At 45.0% G+C, this 14,326-nt stretch overlaps 1 protein-coding gene across 1 annotated transcript in view; it reads left to right on the top strand.

Annotated features, from left to right (window-relative positions):
* The window catches only part of BAHCC1 (BAH domain and coiled-coil containing 1), a 111,129-nt gene that overhangs the window by 58,645 nt on the left and 38,158 nt on the right, over positions 1–14,326 (top strand). Inside the window, exons 4-8 of the mRNA XM_070937699.1 lie at positions 4,385–4,564; positions 8,468–8,590; positions 8,997–10,679; positions 12,227–12,332; positions 12,865–13,073. Coding sequence (XP_070793800.1) covers positions 4,385–4,564; positions 8,468–8,590; positions 8,997–10,679; positions 12,227–12,332; positions 12,865–13,073 — 2,301 coding nt within the window. The remainder of the gene's footprint in view (positions 1–4,384; positions 4,565–8,467; positions 8,591–8,996; positions 10,680–12,226; positions 12,333–12,864; positions 13,074–14,326) is intronic.

Genomic DNA, 14,326 nt, shown 5'->3' with positions numbered 1-14,326 from the left:
ATGACCATTGCTTTGTGATATTTTTTTTCTTTACTAGTTTCTGACAAAAAAAAAAAAACACCACCCATTTATAAGAATGGATTCAGACTTACAACCACAGGATTCATTTAATGACCGCTATAAAAATATAAAAATCATAAAATCTATCCAGTCATGTGGGTGCCTCAACTTAAGACTTTCATGCCTTACAATTGAAATTCACTCCTAGCTGCGGCTGTAAATCGAAGACCATCTATATATAAAATAAAGGAGAGAGAGAAAGAGAGTCCATTTTCCAAGATTAGCTGCAACATTTTGAAGGAACCCGAAGAGGGAAGATACTACTACATGTGTTGTCCGCCAAGAAGGGAAATTTAAATCCTTCTTCTTTTTCCTCTCTTGCATACTCATGGACATCTTCTGCCTTCTGAATAAGATGTGCCCACTAAGGTTAAGGAATCGTTGCCATGTTTAAGCCATATTCTTAAATGGAACTCAGCACAAAATTTCACATAATGCCGCTTGGGAGAAACAAATTCATAAATTTTCAAAGATTGAGAGGTTGTGTTTGGCACTTAAAAGGCTGATTCCTTTCCTGTACCATTAAAATTCTACTCATTAATTATTTCATTATTTCAGCCCAATTTGGCAAGGGCATTGGGGGGGAAGTTCTGAGGTTTGTTTTGCCCTAGACCACCCAGTAGCTAATAGCTGAGGTGGGATTGGAACCAGCATGTACTGCAGGTGCAGTTATGTTCCTTTTGTTTTTGCAGTACTGTGCAGGGGTTTGCAAGGAAGCCATACCCGTTATCTCAGTGGCTATTGGACCACTTGAGAAATAAGAGCCTATGTACAGACAACATATCTGGAAGAATCTACACTCTCTGCATGTATGTGAGAGAGAGAATACTACGTTTCAAGCAGTGGTGAAATCCAAATTTTTATACTACCGGTTCTGTGGGCGTGGCTTGGTAGGCATGCCGTGGCTTGGTGGGCATAGCAGGGGAAGGATACTGCAAAATCTCCATTCCCTCCCCACTCCAGGGGGAAGGATATTGCAAAATCTCCAGTCCCACCCACTCTGGGGCCAGCTAGAGGTGATATTTGCCGGTTCTTCGAACTGCTCAAAATTTCCACTACCAGTTCTCCAGAACCTGTCAGAACCTGCTGGATTTCACCCCTGGTTTCAAGGGGCAAACTAGATTTGAGAATGTATGGTGGATTGAATTCCATGGGATGGGATATAAAGCGGTCAACTGTGTCGAGAGCAATTATTCCTCTTAAGCCAGGGAAGCAGATGTACAAGTCATGATATATTCTCTGCAGCCATTGGGTTGACCTCGACAAACCTATGCTTGGGTGGTGGTGGGAGGTTGGAGACAGCAACCCTTGGCTGGTGAGAGTGGCAGCTAATAGTTTTATATATATATATATATATATATATATATATTTGCATGTTTAAGCTCTCCAGATTATAAAAAATGAGGTTACCTATTTTGACTCAACCAAAAATCTAATTGTTGTATAAAGCAGGGGTCTCCAACCTTGGCAACTTTAAGACTTTGCTGGCTGAGGAACTCTGGGAATTGAAGTCCACAAGTCTTAAAGTTGCCAAGGTTGGAGACCCCTGTTATAAAGTACACATTTTTTTAAAAAAATATTTATAAAAAGGCAAGCTAAACAGGAATAACAGTGTTTAATATTGTGTTTTAATCAATTCCATCCCTGATTAATTATTTTGAAACTGAAAACTTTTTTAAAAATCACAGATTACTGATCTACTGCAACACTGGTTTCAGCCTAGCTCCCAGGGGCAAAGCCCTTGCCCTTTCTTTCTCACTGATGGCTCAATCCATCTTTGGGCCTGGAAGTTTGCAAAAGCTCTGCAGATTTCTGCCGACCTGGGGGAGAAGCTTCTTCTCTTCACTATCCCCTGCCTTCCCCCCCTCCCCTTTCTCCGCTTACCCATTTGTAAAAACCTATTTCGCTAGAGTGTCATCTTTGACAGTGAGCAGAAGACTAAGTCCCCCATGCAAGTGTGCGCAACAGCCTCTGCACTCAAGCCACAGCTTAGAGGGAACATTGGTACAAAGATAAAGCCATGCGAGGCTGCTCTGTAAAACAAGTCCGTATGGGAATTATAAAGTCATAAAGGAATTTACAGGTTAGGCAGTGATGGAGATAGAGAAGTAGGCATGATGGGGAGAGGAGTCCTGCTGCATTTTCGTTTGAGAGTTGTAAAGATCTCAGATCTGAATGCTCCTTGACAAAGGCTGGCTGTTGCAAGAGAACAGATCCTACAGCTTCAGAGGAATCCTCTTGATTCTCACTATCTCTTTGCTTAGCCTGTGGTGATCAGCTCTAGAAACACCAGCCTGGGCATACGTGTAGCCCTCCAGAATTGACTTGACCACTTCATAGTGTCCAGAAAGGGACTTTCCTAGCTAATGCCTAAGTTCCCATCTCCATCCCAGCTGCAGGGAGTGTCCTTGGCCATGCTGTGTAAACCACATCCCCATACTCATCACTGAGGCATCCCAGTGGGATTAGCTAGGGAGCGTGGGCTGTCTTAAAGTGAGAACTTCCTGCTTCTTAGTTGGATACTTCATCAAGCACTCACCCACGTCAAATACCTAGGGATCATGCCTAAAAATCTAGGCCCAGTGCCCATAGATAGTACAGGGCTTTATTAGCAGCTTCTATAAGATCCCTCACATAATCACAAGGGTAGTGTACACCCTTTTTTAGCAGGGTCACACATTTTTAACAACATTGTGACAAGTAGAAATTTGGGGGTACCCCCATCATGTAAAGAACACTGTTGTTGTGCTGTTGCTGAAGTCATAGAAACCATAAAAACTTAAGACATACCCATTCACACTTAATGCATATTTTGGTACTTGTGGGTCTGGACAGTTTTTAACCTACTAGGGCACATTAGAAGTGAAGAAAATATAGAAGAATTGGAGAAGGTTTTCCCTCCAACAGTTGTTATATTGTACAAGGCAGATATAACAGTTATTAATTGATACTGGAGACCCTGATGACATCTGTAAATTATGGATATTTCTTAGTTTGTGTTTGTTCTGATAATCACAAACTGAAATAAAAACCTTTCATAAGCAGTCTACTTGCACGAGTAAAGTAATACAGGTGTATATCAATCACCTGCACTCTTCTACGAACTCCATTCACTTCCCCGAAGGTACTAGCCAATCTCACATGAGTTCAGTGTTCCCACATTACGTTATTTCCAGAAGAATAAATGTCTTTGCACAGCAATAGTATTGCAACCTTCACTGTCTTTCAGAACTAATTGTCAGGTGTCTCATTAATATGTCAAAAAGATATTGTGTAGTGTGGAAGTGTATTGTGGAAGTGGGTTAGGATACATAAGTGATTGAAACAATAACTGTGGAATCAGGCAAGGAAGACCCCTTGTCTTTAAGTTAAGAGTTTCAGTGATTCAAAATATTGAAGGATGGGACACATACGCACCTCTCCATTTTTCTGAGGCATGTATGTGATGTCAAATTTCTATATCATAGCTTTGGGGGGGGGAGGTTGCATTTAGGTTTATGCTGCATTTGTAATTTTTGAATATATCCTGTGGAGAACGTGGTTCCCTCTTAACTCATTTTCCCATGATTATTATTATTTTTTTCATTCCGGAATGGCAGTGGAAGAACTCAATCTGCTTGCGCATGGGGTTGTTCTCATTAGCTCGCCCTCCAGGACTCGTGCATTTGTGTTAAAACGCCTGGTGTTGAGTTGAAGTGTGATTGCTGACAAGGTTGCAGGCGGGTATTCCAAAGGGTTCTTTGCTCCTTACTCACATTTTAGTCTCAGTGGGCTTACATGTGTACAATCGCTTGTTTTCTGATAAGTATGTATGTACAAACAGCTATTGGTAGAAAACGACACTCCTATCCTTTGCTTTAACGATATAGCATACTTGGAAGACTTAGCAAGCTCGAGACTCTGAGAGGTCTTTGGTGGGCATTAACATTAATGCCAACTCTTTCCCCAAAGCCAACAGCAACTGGGTAATATGTGCCCATCAGAGCTGCCAGATTGAGTGGCAAACTGTTTATGCTTCTAGAGACTCTGTGTCAGGGCATGTGGGAGGGCTATACATCTGCTGAGCGTATTTTCCCCCTCCTGCAACCCCAGTGCCTGAAACGAACAGAATTTTTGATCGATTGAAATCAGCTACTTCTAAGCAAAAGTATCGATGATTCTATTATATTTTTTTTGCTCAGAGACGAATGTTCATATATTTGGTTTGCAAAATAATGTAGGGTTTTAAAAATCAGAATTGAGCATGCACAAATTATGGGGAGGTTGCTGAGCATCACCTGTCCATCTATACGCTGACATGGTCTTTCCTTCTTTGTGCACCCAGCAGGAAGTGGGTTGATGGGAAACTCACCTGCCTCATCCTTTATGGGCAGCTTCCTAAGCAGCAGTTTGGGCTCAGCAGCACCTCCGCATCCTACGGGACCGACATCATCCCCATCTGAACCTGCCTTCCATGGCCCCCACTCTGGCACCTCTCAGATTTGGTTCTCACATTCACATGAAGGTAAGGAGAGTTGGTGGAGGCACTTGGGTGAGGTGGCATCATTTCTAAATAAAGATGTTTCTTAGAAGTGTCCTTTGGTAGACAGATGGGTAGAGTATGGAAGTGCAAGATCTTAAGATGCCTGATATTGCAGATACATCCACGTCACTGGCACAGTCTAAAAATTGTCAAATCAACTGAAATTTTTCAATATTCTGTACAGGTAGAATAATGGAAGACATATAGCCCCGATCTGCAGTGGCAGAGGAGATCTCATTAATTTGCCCTTACAAGCATAGCTCCCCATTGTTCTACAGTTTTCTTAGAAAAAAGGATTGTGCAGACAGGAGAATTCAGGTGTAAGAATTCTCAGTTGCTTGGCGTTCTGGCTGTTGTTAGATAGCAAGAAGAAGATACAATGGGATGAGGGAAAGCTGTGGATTGAAGTAGAAATAAAAACGACTTGACAAATGCGTACCCTGAGGCATTTTGATATGGTAGATGGGTAGGAGACCCTCTGATTTTTGGAGTCCCTTTTTCCATCCCCAACCCCCTGACCACATCACGCAGGAAACAGCTCCATTTAACTTCACACAGCCTAGAGTTAGAGCTGTTTTTTTCTGATTTATGCTGGTAGCACACTGAAGAGAGGGAGGGGGTCGGTTGGCAAGGGAATCCAGGGAATTACCTGCAGTTTCTCTTTTCTGTTGAGGCGCTTTTCTTTTCCTTTTCTGTTTTAGCTTCAGGAACCCTGAAAGTATTTCAAAAAGCTCTCTTTTCTTTCTCCTGTTTCTTAGAGGACCCTTGGGCCAAGTGTTTGGACTTGGAGAATGAATGTGCAGCAGGTCTGGTCTATGCAATAGATAGATGGATGCCTTGTCCCCATCCCCACGCTGTTGCTAGCCCTCACTTCCCCCTTGGACCTCCTGTGGTTCTTCTGGGCCTGAACCTCCCTTTCCACAGCTCAGCCAATGATCTTCAGGCTGTCCCCAAATGCAGTTACTCTGTCACATCACTCACTGCTTTTCAGTGGAACTTAAAAGTTCTCTCTGTATGCTTTAGCCGTGCCCCTCAACCCTAAGACCACCTGCCTCGCTCCCTCCCCACTCTCATCCTTTGGACTCCCAAGCCTCTGCTCTTCCTGATCGCCCCAATGCCACCCCAACACACCCCTCCCCCCATCTCATCCTTCCTGCTGTGCTGAGCTGGTGGCCACACAACTATTTTTAGTTTTCTTAATGCACTTGTGCTTTCTCTCCCCTGCAGCAGCGGCCTCTTGTCGTGCCCTTCCCCCAACATTTTTCCCTTCTTGCAAGATACAGAAAGTTAAAGTGTGAGCGGCAAGGTGCTACTGGCACGGTGCCCTGGCAGCCAGCCCGACTGCTAGCTTGAACGGCTGCCAGCTAGCTTCCGGCATGTCGGGTCTGTTGGGGGCGGGGTGCAGGCAATGCTGTCAGCATGATGCTGACGGGCAGCCGGTCTAATGGGGGTGGAGCAGTAGAGCTGCTAGCTATGGGGAGCAGCCTGCTTGTTGGGGAGATTAGTCCGGCAGGCCAGGGACAGGGAAGGCTGCCTTCCATCCTGCTGTGAAGGAACCATTGAAAAAGAGGATTCCACAGGACAGTTTGGGAAAAACTTCTAGGAAGGAAGGACTTGGCTTGATGCTCCTGTCCTCATGGCCGTTGTTTGGCCTTTAGTCTGGGAAGCTCTGAGTCATGATGGGGGGTGGGGTTGAGGGGAGAGGAAGAGCTGTTCCTCTGGGTTCAGCTACAGTATAATAGCTCTGAGAGGATGAGGATCATGCTCACTTTCTGATCACTCATCTGTGCAATACACCTTTTTTTGTATTGAGGATGTATGTGAATGTACATGCATTATGCAAGCATGCACACCTGGGCACATTTGGTATATGTTCATTTTTTTGTACATGCTTCATACTATGAGGAAGATGAGGTGATGTCTTTTTAATATAGTTCAACGTCTTTAAAAAGTATTACTATTTTCCAGGCTCTCTCAATGTAGTGTTCTCCAAAGGAATGAAACAAACAAACAAACAAACAAACAAACAAACAAACAAACAAACAAACAAACAAACAAACAACAGTTTTCTTGGGGAATTGAATATTATTAATATTTCTGTTAATATTTTACTAATTTCAATCAACCTTTCTTTTTTCTTTTTGTTTTTTTTTAAGCCAGTTCTATCATTTGGTATATTTTTAAAATGTTCAGCAAGAGGTAATTTCATTTTTTGAACTGATATAACAGTAACCCTTTCCCTATCCTTTTGGTTGCAGGGGTTCTGGTTGTTGTTGTTGTTTGCTTGTTCTTTTTTAAAATGAGCCTTGCTGTGCTGATCTTTACCGTACCAGGCAAATCACTAATTCTCCTCCTTTTGCAAACTGGGGGATGAAGCTGACTTGCCCCTTTTGCTGAAGCAACCACCTGAACTTGCTCAGGAAGTCTCTGGAACGGCTGAGCAGTCTCAGTCCCTTTACACACAATACACATAACGCTGGGGTAACACTCCAATAGCGCAGTTGCAGCTTGCTGCCATCTTGACTTTTTTGAATTCCCCCTCCCCCGGACAGCCCTGATCAAAAGCCTATTTTTGAGACTACAGCGGGCAAATTTAGTAATAGCACTTAGCATTAGCAATAGCAGTTTGACTTATATGCCACTTCACAGTGCTTTATAGCCCTCTCTAAGCTGTTTACAGAGTCAGCATATTGTCCCCAACAATCTGGGTCCTTATTTTACCCACCTCGGAAGGACGGAAGGCTGAATCAACCTTGAGCTGGTCAGAATTGAACTGCTGAACTGCAAGCAGCTGGCAGGCTGCAGAAGTAGCCTGCAGTACTACATTCTGACCACTGGGCCACCACAGCTCTGTATAATACCCATCTTAATGGTTTTTTTTTTTTTTTAACTTTTCCTTATATTTCTCCAAATAAAAACTTTACTGACATCATTTGACTTAGAACCAGAACTAGATTGTAGGAAGCCAAGAAGATGGACTCTAGTAAGGGCATGGTGTCAGTGGTTATGTAGATTTAATGTTTCTGCTAGGGTACGCAGGCATGGAATAAGATTGTATGAGCCAGATTCTTTCCTCTTAATACTTTGAGCAAAGAGCGACATTTCCAGGCTATGTCAGGAACTCAGAGCAGCAATTGCAATGGCTAGATTAGGATCTATCACCCCTTGTTCTTTGGGGATCCATCACCCCTTGTTCTTTGCTTGTGATGCTCTTCGCCCTCATCTGCATACCCTTGCTAATAAGGCTGTTCTCACTTCAATCCTTACCGAAGCATTAAAAGATTATTTGAGAATGTGATATTATCAAGAACAGCAAATTGATGCAAATATATGCCTAAGCATAATATTATTTTGTCTGCAGAATTTTAGTCACCTGGGTGCAGAATTTTGATATATTTAGGCATAACAGCCCCAGCCCCGTTAGCCTATGTTATTTTCTCTCACAATTTTCTACAGACTCCTGGAGCTGATATTCAAGAGCTGCTTCCTCAGTTTTACAAAGAAGCCAGAGATCAATATCCATCAAGGGTTTCTTATGATCGGGGGAATAGTGTGTTTTGTTCCCTCCATTTGTAGCTGTTGTTCCAGGCGTCTTCTTTTACCAGATGTGCTTTGTGAGGTCCTTCTGCTAAAGTAGCACTAGAGAGTTTTCTGGTTCAGTACCAACACTTTTAGCTGTGGTCCATCCCATAGCCGGCTACTGCTCGAAACCTAGCAGTGATTAATATAGCCAAAGTAATAATCTGACAAAGGACTTTGAATTTACCCCAGCAATCCTCTTTCAACCTATGCATAGAGACAGATCAGACTAAGGCCCAGTGACTTGGCTTTGTGACTGTTGTGTTGTGACATGGGCCTGTCATTCCGCAATGCCTCTTGTTTTAGCTCCAGGTTACCCGAGGTTCTCTGGGAGCTTAGCATCCACTTTTCTTCCCATGAGCCACTTGGATCACCATGGAAACAACAATGTCCTGTATGGCCAGCATCGTTTCTATGAAAGCCAGAAAGGCAAGTATTGGTTTGACTATGTGGTATTTCTGACTCTGCCTCAAGGGACAGGAGAACCATGGTGTAATTGTTATCTTACCAAGGACAGATTAAGTGGGCAGCTGCAAAGAGAAGGTAGAGGAAACGAGGCAAAACTGACTTTTCTAGAACTGAAGTGTATCTGATAGCCAGCTTCAACTCCACTAAGTCTTACAGGTGGGCACCAGACATTTCGCTAGATCAGCTGCTGCTTTGTAAGCGTGCCTCTGCAAACTAGGGAGCTTTTATTTCCAGCATTACTTGGTGCCAGAAGGCATGGGCAATTAGAGCTGCTAGGCTATTCTTAGGATTGTGATGTTGCACGTTGTGATCTAGGCCACATTGTTGTCTGGGAGACTTCTCTTAATCACTTCTCCTCTTTCTGCAGACAATTTCTATCTGCGGAACCTTCCAGCTCAACCTACATTGCTTTCAACCAATCACAATTTCCCTAGCATTGCCCGGGCAGCACCTGGACATCCGATTGGCTCCTGCAGCCGGGACCGGGAGGCTGGACATGGGCAGAAGTGCCACAAAGACTATGAGCGCTGTGCAGTGTCGAAGGATAAAGGCGCCAAGGGTGAGAGCAAGGAGCGAGTGGCTGAAGAGGAGGCCAAGGAGCGGCACAAGCTGGTGATGCCTATGACACCGGAAATCAACTGCAAGGAAGGGGCTCTCCAGCGGGGCTCTTGTGACAACCGACCCAAACACCTTCCCTCATGCCTGCTGAGCTCCAAGGTACTGAATGGTGACTCAGGCAAAGCCGTCCTCCCCAGTTGTGGCGGAGGCCTTCTACCACGCCATGCTGTTTCCCAGAGCCGTTGTGCCAAGGACCTTGGCCACCATGAGCCTCCTCAGTCCTACAGCGAGTGCCTGGAGCGAAGACAAATGTTGCACCACTCGGTCTCCTACACTGTCCCATCAAGTCTGCCCCCTGGGCCCCCTGCCCTGAGCACTACAACGGGCAGCTTCCCCTGCCTGCAGCTTCATTCCAGCCCAGATGGGATGTGTCCTCTGCAGGACAAGGCCAGCCGGGAGCTACGGATTAGCGGAGCCACTTTTGTGCCTTCGGTAGGCCACCTGACTGACAAGAGCCGCTCCTTTCAGGTCCCTTCAGAGCCCTGTGAGGGCAAAGAGCGCCCCCACGAGGTGGGCCCAGAGCACCCCCCTACCTATGGCCACCATCATTTCTCTCACTTCAAAGCTGAGGGCAAAGTGGAGCGGAGGCTGGAATGGCCCCAGAATCCCAACGCCCGCCTGAAAGGGCTGGAGTACCTGAATAGCACTGGTTCCGACAGCCATTTTGGCAGCTTGCCCCACCAACCTAAGGGTGGGCATTTTGAGATGATACCACCTCAAGACTGTGCCCGACCTAACTCCCAAGAGACGCTGTGCAAACTCAGCCAGTCCTGCTGCACTTTAGACAAGGCCCCTAAGGAGCCGCCGGTTTCCAGCACCCAGAAAGTGGCTCGCATCCGCCACCAGCAGCATTTGCAGACCGAGATGGAGCAGGCAGGCGCTCACGCAGAATCCAAGCGCAAATCCATGGAGCTCAGCTCTCTGGGCTACAGTGGGCCCCACTTGCCACCATGGCCAGTTCAGGGCCAGGGCCCTCCTTTGTCCATGGCAGAGGAGAGAAAAGGCTCTTACTTGGACCCTTTTAGCAGCAGCCTCCAGCAGGCTGCACTCATGACCCAGGGTTCTGTGCTCACGCAGGAAATGCAGACCCCTCCTGACGAAGTGTCAGCCATGAAAAACTTACTCAAATACAGCAACCAAGCACTTATCGTGGGCCAGAAGGCCCCTTACGTGGGGCTAGGCAGCCTCAAGGGCAGCTGTGCCCATCAGGATGGGGGCAAACATTTGGGGACCAAAGGACAGCAGGATCTGGAACGTTCAGACTGTGCCCGCAGCAGAGACCATGACCTCGGCCACGGAGATGGTGAGGTGCGTCAGCCTCCAGTGGGCATTGCTGTGGCTGTGGCTCGTCAAAAGGACACATTAAGTCGGCCAGAGCCAGCCTATGGATCTAGCTCCAGTCGGCAGAGCCGGACTGCCATGGGCCTCAAAGGTAATCAGCATTAAAGAATAAAATAATAAGCAGTTGATGTTTTACAAACTATGTGATTTGCGGCGGGAGGGGCAGAGGGGGAGAGATACACACATAAATTGTGCTTCCTTTCATAATTCTATCACTGCTCTCTGCTACAGGAGATCCAAGCATTGGCCTAAGCATGCCTTTTCCCCTTTTCCCCCACTAACATAAGTACCATTAGTGCTCTGTGGTTTGTATGATTGAAGAGGGATCTTCTCTTCTGCCTTGTACATTAAAGGGCTGGGAGGGGGGTGGGGGGATGGGTGTTAGCCTTGGGAGATTCGGAAGTGGGGAATAGGAGACGTATGAGCAGGAGACTAGACAGTGGCGTAGCCCTCTTGATTCAAGAAGCCCCTTTTGTATGAACATATGAAACAGCTTCAGCCTGAAGCCAAATATTAAATGCATTCAGCACCTTCCCTCTCATTCATGGCCTTCCACTTTGGAAATTAAATCCTCCAGTCCTTGAATTTAGCTAAAGGCTTTTAAGAAAGTTAGGTCCTGGAATCTATCTTCACTCTTGTGGAAATCCCATCTAGATCAGTGGTGAAATCTAACATTTGTTACTACCGGTTCTGTGGGTGTGGCATGGTGGTGGTGGTGGGGTGATTATGTGACTGGGTGGGTGTGGCCATTTTTTTTTTTTAACTTTTAAAAGCATGTTTTCTACAACCTCTTCGGCGAAGAGATTGTAAAAAAATGCTTTCAAAAGGCTCTGACGATCCCAGCTGAGTTGCCTGATCGGCAGAGGCTTTTTTAAAAAGCCTCTGCCAATCAGGCAACTCAGCTGGGATCGTCAGAGGCATTTAAAAGAAAAAAAGGGTTTGTTTCCTTTAAAAGCCTTTGACGATCCCAGCTGAGCCGCGCGATCATCAGAGGCTTTTTTTTTACTTTTAAAAGCATTTTTTCAGCCGAAGAGGTTGTAGAAAAAATGCTTTTAAAAGTAAAAAAAAAAAAGCCTCTGATGATCGTGCAGCTCAGCTGGGCATGTGGGGGGGGGGGGGTGTCAGGGATTTTTGCTACTGGTTCTCCGAACCACCCGCCTCCATCGCTACCGGATCGGACAATCCGGTCTGAACCGGGAGCATTTCACGTTCTGGGATCTATTTTCAAGAGCATCTTTCCCCTCTTTTTTCCTGGGTTTTGTTGTCAGCTCTGCTAGGTAAACCAGACCAGGAAGACTAGAACTACCTTTACTGAGGTAGGTTGTAGTAACAGAATCTTGCAAGAGTGATGGTGCTGTACCTCCCCTTCTTATATGCCAGTGAATGAGAGGGGTGTCTGCCTGAGCCACTTCCAAATATTTTTTTTTTCTTAGAACTCAAAACATGTTTTAGCCCCTTTGCCTTGGTAACTGTTCTTGCATATACTGTATATATCCATCAATGTCATCATCGTCTTTACTCTCTTGACTCTCTACTTGCTCCTGTCACCAGGAGTATGAGAGACCCTCCACTCACATCCCTGGACATCAATTTCAGAAGCTGATATTCATCTCTACTCTTCCGTTCTGTTTTTCACAGCTGGCACAGCGAGGCCAATGCATGTCATCGATCTGGATGCTGAGGAAGAACGGAACCGGCTGTGTGAGGAGCGTTTGGGGCTTGCGGGGAGAGACCTCCTGCTTCAGTAAGGACCTTCTTAGCCCAACTACCGGAGAAGGGAAGGGGGATTAAACACTGTCTTGGTAGTGGTTAGTAATGATTTGTAATTAGACTGGGCGTGCCGGTGGAGGGCACTTAGCCAAGCTTACTTGCATCCCAGAAAAAAATTGTATGACTGACATCTTTCAATTAGCATTCAAATTGTCTAATGATGGATCTTTCCTTATGAGAGCCAGTTTGTTGTTGCTATTGTTGTCATTGTTGTTATTCTGCAATGCAAGCCATTTCCCAAGGTTAAGTTTATAAGATAATTTATACATTAAACGATGATGGTCTATACCAGGAGTGTCAAACTGGTGGCCCATGGGCTGGATGCGCCATGTGCAGGCCATGGCCAGCTCAGCTCTGCGAAGAGAAAAAATGTCGCGATATGTCACGTGACGGCAATGTGACGCTACGAGTTTGACGCCCGTGGTCTAGAATTCTTTGGCCAGGACAAGGGATCTCTTTATCCCAGTGGACCTGCATTTCTTTTATCTGTGCTTCTAATTTGTCAGGGATAACAAAGATCTTGTGGAATTTGCCCGAATCCACCCATCAAGCAGTTGTCCTGGAGACCTCACCCCTCATCTGATGATTGCAGGCGGTTCCTCATTGCAGTCCAGCCAACTGGGAGGAGATCCAGCAGCCCATACCCATCCTGCTCATGCACATTGGTTGCCTCGGACACGTAGCCCTTCGCTTTGGATGGGTGGACACTCCTATGGTCAGTCAAGTAAACAGTATATATCTAAAACGGAAATTTTATCTGGATTTCATGGCTTCATGGACTTGTTCTTTTATTTCTGACCTATCAGGGAAACACGCCTGCGCTACCACTTTTAATCCAGCCTCCCACAGAATTCAGTTCAAAAAACCTGAAGGTTCTTAGTACCTCTTTTTGCTTCAAAAACCTGTCTTCTTGTATCCCATCCTTTACTTTTTCCAATCTCCTTCCATGACTCCTTTCTGCAGAGATGAACAAATCTTTAGGTGGCCAAGAAATGACATTTTATAGTGGGCAGAATGCACAGAGAAAGTGTTACACATGGGAAGGGCTGGAATTTTTGAATATTTTCCAATTTTATGAGGGTAGGAGGCAATTTTATTATTATACCTATCTTAGATCTTACACTAAGTTTCCATGTGTCTTGTGACGAGAAAATCCATGCCACTGATTTTGACCAATTACCCATCGAAAATTTAATGAAGTGTTGGAAACATAAAGAAGAAGCTTTGAGTCTGCCTTTTCCCCATGCTCTGCTTGAATAGGGGATGATGAGAGATCTAAACTGACCTTAACTTATAAACATAGGTACTATTGGGGTCAAGGGGCAGTGGAGTCAAGGGCAACTTTGCTATTCCAACCGACTAATTGCACTATTTCAGATATTACAGGAAGCCTACATGGAAATTAATCTGCAATAATGTTTGACTCATACTATAGCCAATCCTGTCAGTGTTTAGCAAGAAACTGAATAGACATAAATGATTTCCTATATAGAATTGTATAACATACAGAGAAACTCCAGAATGAGCCTCTGGATTCTTGTATTCATTTATGTCCAGTGATTTAACTCTGGGTGGTAAAATGGTTAAAGGGTTAAACTAGGAGTGAGTGGGTAGACTCTGATTCTAGTTCATGCTCAGCTTTGGAAGCTTATTGGGTGTCTTATAGACTTCATTTCTTCACTGCATAACCTCACAAGGTAGATAATTGTGAAGAAAAATAGGAGAAATGGTTGCTATATATGCCCATCTTGAGGGGAAGGAAGGAAAAGAAAGAAGGAAGGAAGGAAGGAAGGAAGGAAGGAAGGAAGGAAGGAAGGAAGGAAGGAAGGAAAGAAAGAAAGAAAGAAAGAAAGAAAGAAAGAAAGAAAGAAAGAAAGAAAGAAAGAAAGAAAGAAAAAGAAAAAACACAGTCTCCTGTCAAGATCTCAGCTAACTGCACGGGAGACACAGGTGGAAGTAGCAACACTA

The sequence above is a fragment of the Pituophis catenifer genome, unplaced genomic scaffold, assembly GCF_029215685.1.
Source record: "Pituophis catenifer annectens isolate HBS135680 unplaced genomic scaffold, rPitCat1.0.hap2 SCAF_2, whole genome shotgun sequence".
In the NCBI taxonomy this organism is placed as follows: domain Eukaryota; kingdom Metazoa; phylum Chordata; class Lepidosauria; order Squamata; family Colubridae; genus Pituophis; species Pituophis catenifer.
This window is presented reverse-complemented; position numbering and strand designations above follow the sequence as displayed.